At 39.3% G+C, this 13,783-nt stretch overlaps 1 protein-coding gene across 2 annotated transcripts; it reads left to right on the top strand.

Moving 5' to 3' along the window:
* Nucleotides 1–8,548: 8,548 nt before the first annotated feature.
* On the top strand, nt 8,549–13,321 carry trnau1apa (tRNA selenocysteine 1 associated protein 1a). Of its 2 annotated transcripts, XM_067412282.1 has the most exons (8): nt 8,549–9,060; nt 9,303–9,402; nt 9,535–9,587; nt 10,899–11,030; nt 11,115–11,234; nt 12,450–12,633; nt 12,770–12,800; nt 12,994–13,321. In XM_067412282.1, the coding sequence occupies exons 1-8, from the start codon at nt 8,975–8,977 to the stop codon at nt 13,170–13,172; spliced, it is 885 nt and encodes a 294-aa protein (XP_067268383.1). In that variant the 5' UTR covers nt 8,549–8,974; the 3' UTR covers nt 13,173–13,321. The 2 variants fall into 2 exon arrangements, with proteins under 2 accessions (XP_067268383.1, XP_067268382.1); XM_067412281.1 differs by lacking the exons at nt 8,549–9,060; nt 9,303–9,402; nt 9,535–9,587 and having other exon boundaries at nt 10,500–11,030; nt 12,450–12,621.
* The last annotated feature ends 462 nt before the right edge of the window (nt 13,322–13,783 follow it).

Below are 13,783 nucleotides of genomic sequence, written 5' to 3'. Positions count from 1 at the left end.
TTAGCAACATTTGCATGGTAATCAAATTAACTTGCAGTAGGTTAGATGGGTGTTAATGTCATTTAGATTTGGTGTTAAAGTCAGTCTCTGATCGATTATGATTATGATTCCCCATAGATATTTATGTGAGAGAAAGCACTTCATGGAACAATCATTATTAAGTGCATTTTTGATTGTTCTAAATATTCAGTGAATATACAGTTGGGACCAAAAGTCTAAAAACTAAACCTGGAAACAAACACTTCTAGGATTTTTAATTTTTTTTTAAATTGTAAAAATGTTTAGGTTAATAATACAATAAGCAAAGTTTTGGGCATTGATCAGATGAACTCTGTCAGATGTTCTTGCTAACTTGCTCTTTGAATCATTTTAAAATCATTAAAATCATGCATGATCATCAGAACTGAATGCATGAACACAGCCTTACCAGCAGTGCTCAGTGTAGTGTATGTAATGTACCTAATAACTTATTAGAAGGACTGACTTACAATTAAGACTGACATTAAATAAAGGGTTTTATACTGCTGCGCTCAACATGATTTGTTTGTACTTGCATATAATCTTTGAACCTGAGCCTGAAGGCAGGATATTGACACATGATCAGGGAGCTGCAGTTAATTATTCATCCCCACTATCAGCTCTGCACTCTCACTACATTAAGTTGCCTGAAAGGCTGTTAGAATTAGGCTACATTTGATTCACATAAATGTTTGTGGATATTAAATGTAACTTTGTGATGTAAAATCTGTTACAAACTATGTCTGAAATTGAGCAAAGTTTAAATACACCGATCAGGCATAACATTATGACTACCTTCCTAATATTATGTTGGTCCCCTTTTTACTGCCGAAACAGCCCTGACCTGTCGAGGCATGGACTCCACTAGACCCCTGAAGGTGTGCTTTGGTATCTGGCACCAAGATGTTAGCAGCAGATCCTTTAAAGGGTTAGTTCACCCAAAAATGAAAATTCTGTTATTAATTACTCACCCTCATGCCGTTCCACACCCGTAAGACCTTCGTTAATCTTCGGAACACAAATTAAGATATTTTAGTTGAAATCCAATGGCTCAGTGAAGCCTCCATAGGGAGCAATGACATTTCCTCTCTCAAGATCCATAAAGGTACTAAAAACAAAACGTAAAAAACAAAAATATTATAAAGCAGCAAGTATATTTTTGGTGCGCCAAAAAACAAAACAAAATAACGACTTATTTAGTGATGGCCAATTTCAAAACACTGCTTCATGAAGCATCAGAACATAAATGAATCAGTGTATTGAATGATGATTTAGATCGCGTGTCAAAATATGTTTTTAGTACCTTTATGGATCTTGAGAGAGGAAATGTCATTGCTGGCTATGAAGGCCTCACGGAGCCATCGGATTTCAACTAAAATATCCTAATTTGTGTTCCGAAGATTAACGAAGGTCTTATGGGTGTGGAACGGCATGAGGGTAAGTAATAAGTGACAGAATTTTCATTTTTGGGTGAACTAACCCTTTAAGTCCTGTAAGTTTTGAGGTGGGTCCTCCATGGATCATACTTGTTTCAGAACATCCCACAGCTGCTCGATTAGATTGAGATCTGGGGATTTTGGAGGCCAATACAACACCTCAAACTCGTTGTTGTGCTCCTCAGACCATTCATGAACCTTTTTTGCTTTGTGGCAGGGCGCATTATCATGCTGCAAGAGGCCACAGCCACCAGGGAATACTGTTTCCATGAAAGAGTGTACATGGAAACATTTGAGTGTACAATTGCATCTCTTCGCTTCAGAAGGCATTTATTAACCCCCTGGAGCCATGATTACGTTTTGCTTTGGATGGATGCACTTTCTTGAGCTTTATACTTGTTGGTCCCGTTCACTGCCATTATAAGCTTTGCATCAGGATATTTATTAATATAACTCTGATTATGTTCATCTGAAAGAAGAAAGTCATGTACACCTAGGATGGCTTGAGGGTGAGTAAAGCTTGGGGTAATTTTCATTTGAAAGTGAACTAATCCTTTAATATCCTTCTTCCAAATGACTTATTTATCATGAAATATAATAGGAAAAGTACTTTAGATCAGCCACTCACAGTTTCAATGTGTGGTTGTTAGTATAATCATTATAATGTTGTACAAAATATGTGATGCAGGTTTCATTATGGTTCTACACATACATACATCACTGACTAGAGAGAATAGCAGAATCATTTAACAAAATCTGAAATTTATTGATGAAATAATCAAATCAAAGGAAATATATCTTGGATGACATGGAGGAGAGTAAATTATCAGGAAAATTTTATTTGAAAATGGACTAACCCTTTAAGGAAAGGGTAGTATGGAAGTAAATAGGGTGATACATTGAGGATGAGCCAGAAACCATGCTTGCACCATTTTAGCATGGTGAAACTAAACATTATCCCATCAGCTCTATAGACCAGATTTAGCTCATCAAGGAAGGTTATAAGGAGAGCTGCATTATATGACCGAATACGAGGTCTGCATCCTACCACACAATCTTCCGATATAGACGCATTCATGGTGATACTGGCTCCACGTTGTCCAGGTACTTGATGGTCACCCTCTGGCCAATTCAATTCTGACCTCTCCTCCTTGCCTTGGCCAGCTTTGACCACCATGAATTCCTTGTCTTCCACCCCCCACTGCTGGCTCCATGTTATCGCTATGTTGAGTGGATACTAGTCACCAATCACTGTCATGATTTGGCAGTAACTTGTTAAAACCACAAAAGCTATTACTTATTATTAGGGCCATCTTGCATACAGTAATGTCAAATCTGAAAATGTGGTCTGTAAAAGTGGTGCCTGGGACCATAAACAGTGGTCCCAGTGGAAATATTACATCCATAGATAATGGGTCATGTTCTGTAATTGGTGTCAATTGATCTTGTTATCCTAAATATTCATGATCTAAATATGGAATATATCAGTTTCCAGAAAAACTATACAGCAATGCATAGTTTAATGCAACTTATCATTTTGAACAGTTGTATCAATTGATAGTTAAATCATTGTAATGAAATGAATAGACAGTCATCTCAGATGTAATGTGTGAGTTCCATTTTGAAATAGTAATACTGTGATGTTAAGTTTTGTCATTTTGAACAGGTGATTTTAGTTCAATGATCAATTGATCTTAGGTTTATGTGTATTGTATCAAAGCAACTGGAAAAAGTTTTAGGAGTTTTGAAAAATGACATGAAGGTTCTGATATTAGTGCAAAAATTATTAAAATTAAAGCGATGTCTGTCGCCCTCATGTGTTTGTGAAAGGAAACACAATCACTTCCCACCAGCCACCCACTTCATGTGAATGAAATATCCATTCAATGGCACAAGCTTAGAGATCCACTTGTTCAACTTACTGAGGTAAATGTTAAACATATAGAAAGGAGCAAGCATCGTTTCTGGTGCAACACATTTAATATGCTTGTTTTGCATTCAATTCTTCAAGGAAAGAAGTAAAAAGATAAAGTCAACCACATATGGAGCGTATCAAATCTGTGTGTTAGCTATCTGCTCATCTCGCATTAATTGCTGTATTACGCGTGGCGAGAGCTCCCCCTTGTGGTTTGGAAATATATAACACTCAAATTTTAAATGGGGGAGGGGGGGGTCTTCCATTTATGTCTTTTCTTTACACTAGTGCCACACTCTCCCCCACAAAACTAAATGTCTCCTGACATTCCCGGGAACAACTAAAGCATTTGCTCAAAACACTTCGGCCATCCAAGGCCTCCAGTAACCCTTGGTCTGTGTTACCTGAGTCTCTGTTACCTTACAGTTTCTTTGTACCAAGGACGGTTGACCCAGTGTATCATAACTCAGTACAGCAGGCTGATGTCTCAGTCTTTGGGGGTCGCTGTCTTACTGTCTATTGCTCTCCTTGTGTCTGGATCAGAGGGTCTACCCCTAACTCACCACACTCAGGCCTATCAGGGTTCAAATCAGGTCTCTGAGGTTGTAGTGTCACATCCTCTTCGCTTAGTAGTGGCACATCCTCTTCCCTTAGTAGTGGCACATCCTCTTCACTTTGTAGTGGCACATCCTCTTCATGATGCTGAGAACTCTGCTGAGGCTGGAAAGACTCTGCCAGAGGATTCAGTAGAGTCCATCTCTGCCTTCTCCCTCTGCCAGGTCTGAGATGCCAATGGTAGGTGCCGCTGTATTCGTCGCCGGAGGTGTCACTCTGTTCTGACTGCTGTCGTTGCTGTTGACGAGGTTTGATTCTTTCCTTTGATGAGCCCAGGGAGTTTTTCTGGTGCTGAACAGTCTCTGCTGGTGGCTGGTTAGGGGGTAAGAAGTCACAGGGCAGCAGGAGATTTCTGTGAACCACTCTGTCCCTCCCTTTTCCGTTTTCTTGGCCGATCACATAAATGGGACTGCCATCCGCTTTTCTCTTCTTCATTTTATACACTTGATCCTCCCAGTAGGGCAGAATTTTTCCTGGCCTCTGGGGGTGAGGTTTCTGAGGAGAACTCTGTTGCCTGGTTGGAGGTCTCTTCCCTGAACTTTCCTGTCGTAGAAGACCTTTCCATGAGCTGCTCCCTTAACAGCCGTTTTAGCTGCAATCTGATATGCCTCTTGCATCCTCTTTTTCCAACTGCTCACATAGTCATCAAATGAGTCATGGGACTCATCTTTTCCAAGTCTGAACAACAGATCAATGGGCAGGCGAGGAGAACGTCCAAAGATGAGGTAATAGGGCGCATAACCGGTTGCCTCATTCTTTGTGCAGTTGTACGTGTGGACAACTTTAGCAAGGGACTCCTTCCAATTTTCCTTCTCCTTGTTCTCCAGGCTGCGCAGCATGGACAACAGGGTACGGTTAAACCTCTCCACCTGCCCGTACCCTGGGGGTGGTATGGTGTCGTGTGCGAGCCCTGGATGCCAGAGAGTTTCTTCAAGCTGGCCATCAGTCTGTTCTCAAACTCTTTGCCCATATCGTAATGTAGTCTGCTTGGGAACCCAAACTTCAGAGCAAAGCCATTGAAAATCTTGTCAGCTACAGTTTTGGCCACTTTGTTCCTTGTTGCGTAGGCCTGCGCGAACCTCGTAAAATGGTCCATGACCACAAATATATACTCGTACCCATGCTTATATTTCTCCAAATGCAGAAAGTCTATGGAGATGAGCTGGAATGGATAGGTGGTCTGGATTGGTATCAGAGGTGCATGTGTATGCTTATTCGGCTTCCTCTTCTTGAGACATTCACAAAATCTGGTGACAAAATGTTCAACGTCTTTACTCATCTGTGGCCAGTAAAACCGTTCTTGAACAAGGTCGAGTGTCCTTTCGACCCCCAAATGACCCATGTCCTGGTGCAGCTCTTTAAAGACCAGCGGATGATAAACTTTGGGGAGCAGCAGTTGTTCTCGACGGGAAGTTCTACAGCACAGAACACCATCCTGATCCACATGAATCTTTAGCCACTGTCTCAGCAGTATGGCCACTGCAGGGTTCTCTGCTTTCACTTCAGTTCTACTTGGCCTCCTACTCTGTGACTTGTACCAGAGAACTCTTGACAGAATTTCATCCTCTTCTTGAGCTTTGCGGATTTGATCTGGGGTGAGAGGGTGGCTGGTCTCACTGTCTTTCACCAGGCTCAAAGCACTGACTCCTCTCCGCAACGACCCTCTCCATAGATGCACTGATTACATCTTGACTGGCCTCAGTCGCACAGCTATGCATGTAGTCCTCAATATTCAACGGCATCCATGACAACCCATCTGCATCGGAGTTGCTCTTGCCTGGGCGATACCAAATAGAAAAGTTATAATTGGCCAGCTCCGCCACCCATCTGTGTCCTGTTGCATTGAGTTTCGTGGTAGTGAGCGCATACGTCAGTGGGTTGTTATATGTATATACCACGAACGATGGGGCGTGGTAAAGATAATCCCGGAAACGTTCGCAGATGGCCCACTTTAATGCTAAAAACTCTAGCTTTCCAGAGTGCAGATGGAACCTCTTCTCTGATGGGCTCAGGGTACAGGAGCCGTAGGCGATCACTCTCATCTTTCTCTGCTGTCTCTGGTATAGCACCGCACTCAGACCAACTTGGGATGTGTCACAATGTAATACAAACTGCTGGGTGAAGTCAGGATATCCAAGGACAGGGTGCTTTGTGAGCGCATCTACAAGCCGATTCAACACTTCCTGGTGAGAGCTGGTCCACTGTATGGGTGTCTGTGATGGTAAGTGACCATTATGTTTCTTTCCTGTTTTACTTGGCCTCTTCATGGTCAGGTGTGGAGGGTGCTCTTCAGGTCTTGGGGCAGCGAGTAGGTTATACAGTGGGTGGGCCACACGGGAGAAGTTGGGGATAAAAGATCTGTAATAAGAGAGGAATCCAAGCATCTGGCGTATCTCACCAAAAGTGGCAGGTGTCTTTTCTTTTAGAGCCATCACTGGAGCCATCTCTGCAGGGTCCATTGTGTAACCCTCTCCTGTCACCAATTTGCTGAGAAACCTCACACTCGATTTGAACAGGTCACATTTCTTTGGAGTCAACTTCACACCATGTTCCTTGTAATGCTGGAGAACAAGACGGATGTGCTCCAAGTGTTTCTCAAAGCTGTGACTGTGTACCAGGTTGTCATCAAGGTACAGGAGGCAAATTGTGTCTCTCAGGTCAGCCAAACAGTGCTCCATACTCCTCTGAAACTCTGCGGGCGCTGAACTCAGGCCAAAGGGTATGCGCACCCATTCGTAGAGCCCCCAGGGTGTGATGAACGCTGTGAGAGGGCGGCTCTCCTCATCCAGATATCCCTGGTGGTACGCTTTATCCTGGTCTAAGACCAGGAACCGTGAGCTCCCACTCAGAGCATCCAACATATCCTGAATCCTTGGTATCGGATGGCGGTCGGGGACTGACTTATGGTTGAGTTCTCTGAAGTCAACGCAGAGACAAAGACTACCGTCCTTCTTGCGGACACATACCACCGGTGACGAATAAGGAGATCGGGAAGGTGTGATCCACCCTCTTCTCAAAAGATCCTGCAGGTATTCCTTAACTTCACTGTGAAGAGGCTTTGGGATGGACATGTAGATCTTTTGCACTGGGCTGGTATCATGCAGGGTGATATGCATCTTGAGAGACGGTATAGCACCCACATCATCACTGTCATAGGCAAAGGCCTCACATTCCTCCATACTGCCTCCTGCTGTCCCTCTGAGAGATGGCGGAGATCGACAGGAGGGTCCCATGAAGTGGGTCTTCTCACTCCTATATTATCTGGCTGTGGTATGCTACTTGCTTCACCGGACTTTGTCTCTGTGCTGTCCTTCATTTCAGCTGCTGTCTCGTTTTCTATCATTTGCACAGGTGTCGTGTATATGGTCTTGATGGGTTCCAGGTGTCCAATCACTCTATGACGCTCCAGACAGATGGTGCGATCAGTCTGTGTGTGCCCTTTTTCTATTCCCAGCTCAATCTGGTAGACTAAACTGAGATATGACAATTTATCCCTCTGACCACTCTCCCCAATTTGCCCACAAATTTTAAACTCCCTTCGCAGTGTTACCTCAGGCAGTGAGCGAGTTTGCTCTAGCCGGCTCTTGAATGGGGAATCTGTAGACAGAAGCATTTTTCCAGCCCTTCCTTCGAAACTCTTTGCTCTTTTGATGGGTACTCTTTGTCTTGCCTTCCACACCTTTTACTTTGTCTTTCAATAAATGTTAATAGATCAGCACAGTACTGTTTAACTTCATCACTCTCTTGTTTCTCCTCGAGCTCATCTAATGCAAACTCGGCCATCTTGATGAGTGACCTTCTTCTTAAAATCAGTATCCTTAGGCCACATCCACATGAAGCCAGAGCTTTCCCTATCCCTATCCTTTTCCTATATACACTAAAAATGGAGAAGAAGACTTGAAGCATGTGAGTCGAGGGGTCGAGACGTGGGGTGATAATATAATCGTTTCACAAAATATACGGATTGGCTGTACACATGAAAATGCAAGGGTGCCATTTTCAGATTTATCCACTCTTGGACCTGGTTTTAAAAAAAAAGCGGTTTCAGGCTTCCAAAACGCCGGATCTGTCTGGACAAAACGCCGATATGATACAAAATTTTTACGTTTACAGCTAAACGCGTCTCTGTGTGGATGGGCTCTTAGAAACACTTTAAACACCTTAGAACGTCAGTAGAGAAAGGCATATAGTTCATCATAACATTGTTATATAGATCATACATCCACTATATTGCTGAATCTACCCGATTTTTTATATAAACAAAAATATACTGGGATGGCTTGATAATTGAAATAACATGACATAAATTGCATTAGTATCAAATCAGGCAAATGCGTTGGTGGTGGTCAAATTAAAGCCAAAAATTCTCAGCAACAGACTGCTGTTGTTTTTTCCCTGGGCAATTATGATCATTTGCAGCTAGCTGTAAACATGCAGTCCTGCAGAGACCAGTACTTGCATGTACTTACTTGCATTCACTGTAAAATGCTTTTAAAAAAAAATGTTTATATTTATGTTAATATTAATATAGAATTATTAGGGGTTCAAGCACGTAGTGCTGAAATATTGTAATTATTATTATTTTAAGCAACAGAGATGGTGTGTCAGTCCACGTCCTCGCTTCTAGATGGCGCTGTCGGACAACATGATTCATTTATAAACATTTGCACGTGCTGTGAGTCTCTCAACTCAACCTACTTTTACTTCACAAAACTTTCAAAATAAGCGGAGGTTTTGAAATAAAAATGTACTTTGACGGTAATGTAAACACATTTAGCAAAAAATAGGAGCAGCAAAAATCTCGAATGAACACAGAACGCAAAATGAACAGCCTGTGGATGGGTAACGTGAGTTCTACAGATATAAACAACTTCTCTCTATACGTATTCTATGGCTTGTTTAAATTTGGTACACGTATAAACGAGAACATGACACTAAATGTATCAGGCAGTAAAGTTTGTGATGTCTGTGTTAATAGCTGGAGCCATACATGGATGAAGAGTTCATACACAGAGCTTTTGCTCAAATGGGAGAAACGGTGATGAGAGTCAGACTGATCCGAGACAAAACAACAGGGTGAAGAATACTAGCCTATACTGAAGAATATCTATCTATCTATCTATCTATCTATCTATCTATCTATCTATCTATCTATCTATCTATCTATCTATCTATCTATCTATCTATCTATCTATCTATCTATCTATCTATCTATCTATCCATCCATCCATCCATCCATCCATCCATCCATCCATCCATCCATCCATCCATCCATCCATCCATCTCACTAATTGTCAGGATGTTGTTGATCTCTCCAGGGAAACGGCAGGATATGGCTTTGTGGAGCTGATAGATGAGACATCAGTAGAGAGATGCCTCCGCAAAGTGAATGGCAAACCTTTACCTGGTGCCACTCCTGTAATCATTCACAATTTACTATACTCTCACTTGAAGTGATGGCCAGTTCATATGTTAAATATAAGGCTGCAGAACATTTCATACAATAAGACTGTTCTGTCATAACCTTACATTATAATGCAATCTTTACAGCCAAAGAGGTTCAAGTTGAGTCGTACCACTTATGGGAAACATGGCGAAAGCCGGTAAGAAATCCATTTTTTCTTTTTATGAGTAGAATACCATACTGTTTTGAATAAATATCTTTTGAAATGACTGGTGCAATATAGTGCTGCAAGCAACTAACTATTCAAAGAACATGCTGTGTGGACAGAAAGAAGTGAAGCTTAGATGAAAATATATCAACATATTCTGTTTGAGGAGTATGAATATAGAATAGTGTTCAACACAATCAGCTTCAATAAACCTACAAACAGAATTCTTAATGTCAGAATTAAAGGATTATTTCACTTTCAAATTAAAATTTTCTGATAATTTACTCACCCCCAAGATGTTCATGTCTTTCTTTCTTCAGTCGAAAAGGTTTTTGATGAAAACATTCCAGGTTTTTTCTCCATATAGTGGACTTCATTGGAGCCCAAACGGTTGAAGGTCAAAATTACAGTTTCACTGCAGCTTCAAAACATTCTACACAGTCCCAAACGAGGAATAAGGGTCTTATCTAGAGAAACCATTGCTCATTTTCTAAAATATATATATAAATTTTTACAATAAATAGCTCTCTTCTTCTCTATTAGAATTCCGGTAGTGTAGACTCTGCTAAGTGTATTACTGCCCTAGAGAGCTAGTTCAAGATGAGCATTTATGGTTAAAACGTATAAAATTAAAAAACAAAAAAATTAGAAAATGAGCGATGGTTTCTCTAGATAAGACCCTTATGTCTCGTCTGGGATCGTGTAGAATGTTTTGAAGCTGCAATGAAACTGTAATTTTGAGTCCACTATATGGAGAAAAATCCTGGAAAATCCTTGTTTTCATCAAAAACCTTAATTTCTTTTCGACTGAAGAAAGAAAGACATGAACATCTTGGGTGACATGGGGGTGAGTAAATTATCAGGAAAATGTAATTCGAAAGTGAACTAATCCTTTAATAGTAATTCTGTAAAAATCTGACATGCAGCTTCCAAAAGCTTTCGAGCTCAGGTTTAATTTTAGTATATTTTGTAGCTATTGTTCTAAACATGTTTTGCTTGTTATTATTTGCCAATTTAAAGCAAAATAATTGTTTTTGTATCATCCCTTAAATATCTTGAGGTTTAGTCATTTACAGTTCTCAGGAATATCCCGGTCAGTCAGGGATTATCAGAATGGAAATGTCCTTTGCAGTCAGAAAGTGGTCAACAGTATATAACCACAGGTGAAAATAGAGTTCAGACAATTAAGTGAAAGTTAATGGACTGCTATAGATGTGGTAACTTAGGAGGACTCAATGTGATTCTTGCCTTAAATGATCCATTAAAACTGATGTTCTCAGCACTTATTGCTTTTCCCTACAGCTCTACATTCTCCCTCTTTGTGTCGGATCTCACCCCGGACGTGGATGATGGCATGTTGTATGAGTTCTTTAATTTTCATTTTTCATCTTGCTGCAGTGGGAAGATAGTTCTGGACAGCAGTGGATACTCAAAGTGAGACCTGATGAATAAGTTCCTGCCAAATGTTTTCCTCTTCATTCTTGTACATTTCCTTTTGCTGGTTCCTGTTGTTTGTAGGTGCTGTGGTTTTGTGAGCTTTGAGAGCGAGAGAGAGCAGAGACGGGCTCTGGCAGAACTCCAGGGTGCTTCTGGACTCGGGAAGAAACCTTTACGCCTCAGTCTGGCTGCAAATAAACTGTGAGTATATGTTATGATAGGAAATTATGTGATGAGGTTGCATTTTGTTTCTCTTTCTTTGTTCATCTGGACACAAACTTTGCCTTTGATAAAAAAATACATTACCATTCAAAGTTTTATTCAAATAATTAGAACTTTTATTCAGCAAGGACACATCAAATTCCTCAAAAGTGACAGTAAAGACATTTATAATGTTACAAAAGATTTCTATTTCAAATAAATGCTGTTCTTTTTAACTTTTTGTTTGTCAAAACATGTATCACTGACCATGGTTTCCACAAAAATATCTATTTTTAACATAAGAAATGTTTCTTGAGCATCAAATAAGTGTGTTAGAATGATTTCTGAAGGATCATGTGACACTGAAGACTTGAGTAATAATGCTGAAAATTCAGCTTTGCCATCACAGGAAAAAATACAATATATTATTATTATTGTTATTGTTACAACACATTTTACAGTATATGTGACCCTGGACCACAAAACCATAAGGGTCAATTTTTTTTAAACTGAGATTTATACATCACCTGAAAGCTGAATAAATAAGCTTTCCATTGATGTATGGTTTGATAGGATAGAACAATATTTGGATATGAATATGGAAAATCTAATAATCTGGAATCTGAGGGGGCAAAAAAATCTAAATATTGAGAAACTCGCCTTTAAAGTTGTCCATATGAAGTCCTTAGCAATGCATATCCACTCACATTTTGGATATATTTATGGTAGGAAATTTACAAAATATCTTCATGGAACATGATCTTTACTTAATATCCTTGTGATTTTTGCCATAAAAGAAAAATCGATAATTTTGCTACAAATATAACCGTGCGACAAATGACTGGTTTTGTGGTCCAGGGTCACATATTACAATAAAAAAGCCAGTATTTTAAATTTGATTTCACATTATTACTGTTTTTACTGTATTTTTGATTAAATAAATGCAGCCTCAGTGAACGTAAGACTTGTTTTCAAAACCTCACTGACCACAAACCTTTGAACGGTATATAAAAAGAAGCATTTCTCAGTGTAAAGTGTAGTAGGATGATACCCTACTACACTTTACACTGAGAAATGCTTCTTTATATTGTCCATAGCAAAAGTGGCTTACATGTCAACATTTATTAGGATTTTGATCAAATCCCAAACCTCAAGTACTGTATGCTGTTATCACAAAAAGTTGACATTAATGCGTCTAATCCTTCCCTCCACTAGGAAGAAGAAAGAGTCGCCTGAGAACCAAAATTGTCAATTCCATGCAGACAACTACAACATCAATAACTCATACCTGAACCAGTACTATTACCCACAATACTCCAGCAATTCATCTACATATGTCTGGAACTATGATTACAACTACTTAAATCATTCCCAAAACATCCTACAGGTAGATGTACAGGTACAATTTTTCAGGACATGCCAAATGTGCCTTAATCAATCAGACTGAATTCTATCCCTTGCTTTTTTATCAGATGGTGTTATATTCAGTATTTTGTTTTTCATGGTGTCTAATAAATTTGTTTTTGAAATTGCAGGGTGAAGAGATAGAAGATGATGAGCTAGAGTGTATGTTTTTATTTGCATATTGGACATATTACCTAACTTTATTTTATTTATTTTACTGTTTGGGCTCAGTAATTCCACAAAAGCAACACAGCTTTTAATTGTGAACTGGTGTCATCAAAATTACACTATATAAAAGCCTTGATTTCAGCACATGGGCTGTCTTACACTTGTATCTTGTTTCTCTGTTTTGCAGATCCAGACTCTGAGATAAATGTGATGGAGGCAAATGAGAGGTTTATGGACCAGAGTGAGGAACTTTACAGTGCTATGATGGATTGTTTCTTCCAGCCTCCTGAATCATGGGACGGGGTCACCTGTAGTGTTACATGTTACCTACCAGAACCAATTTATCAACATGAGGATATGGACTGAGTATATGTACTCTTATTTGTTCACATTTACTTTTACTTATACGTTTGTTTGTATTACAAAGAACCCATTATTAAGGTAACTGACGATGTAGATGAAATAATTAAATAATTGAATTAATAACATTAGTTGATTTTTTTTTTTTTTTTTTAAGAATGCAGCTTATGCAACACTGTATGTGATTTATAATGTCACTGTAGAAGAGTATAATTGAAATTAATTCATGTTTGTTTGTTTTGCTGTGTTGTTTTGGTGGGAAGTGTACAATAAACGTTAAGTTCAGTAAAATAAATAACTGAAATAAGTTTTGGTTTGAACAGTAATTTTTTGTTTTTTCCATTAAAAGATATTTTAAAGCATTACATATTGTGTCCATCTACCGTTATGCATATAACAAATCCAAAGCTAACTAGTTTGGGACCAAATATTGATTTGTACTCACTCACTCACTTATTTATTCATTCATTTATTACAGCAAGTACAGTGTATACAACAAAAACATGTTACAAATACAGGGATGGTAAATATAAACACTAAAGTATCAGTGGAAAATAATGATTAAAAATTAAATGAAATAAGAAAGTCATGTATATATAAAATGTGAAAGATATATA

Source organism: Chanodichthys erythropterus, chromosome 15 (assembly GCF_024489055.1).
Source record: "Chanodichthys erythropterus isolate Z2021 chromosome 15, ASM2448905v1, whole genome shotgun sequence".
NCBI classification, from domain to species: domain Eukaryota; kingdom Metazoa; phylum Chordata; class Actinopteri; order Cypriniformes; family Xenocyprididae; genus Chanodichthys; species Chanodichthys erythropterus.
This window is presented reverse-complemented; position numbering and strand designations above follow the sequence as displayed.

Coding starts and splice junctions, on each gene's coding strand:
- trnau1apa (XM_067412282.1), top strand. CDS start 8,975: ATGGATGAAGAGTTCATACACAGAGCTTTTGCTCAAATGGGAGAAACG. Junction 11,235..12,449: donor AGTCTGGCTGCAAATAAACT/GTGAGTATATGT, acceptor TCCCTCCACTAG/GAAGAAGAAAGAGTCGCCTG. Junction 12,801..12,993: donor AGAAGATGATGAGCTAGAGT/GTATGTTTTTAT, acceptor TCTGTTTTGCAG/ATCCAGACTCTGAGATAAAT.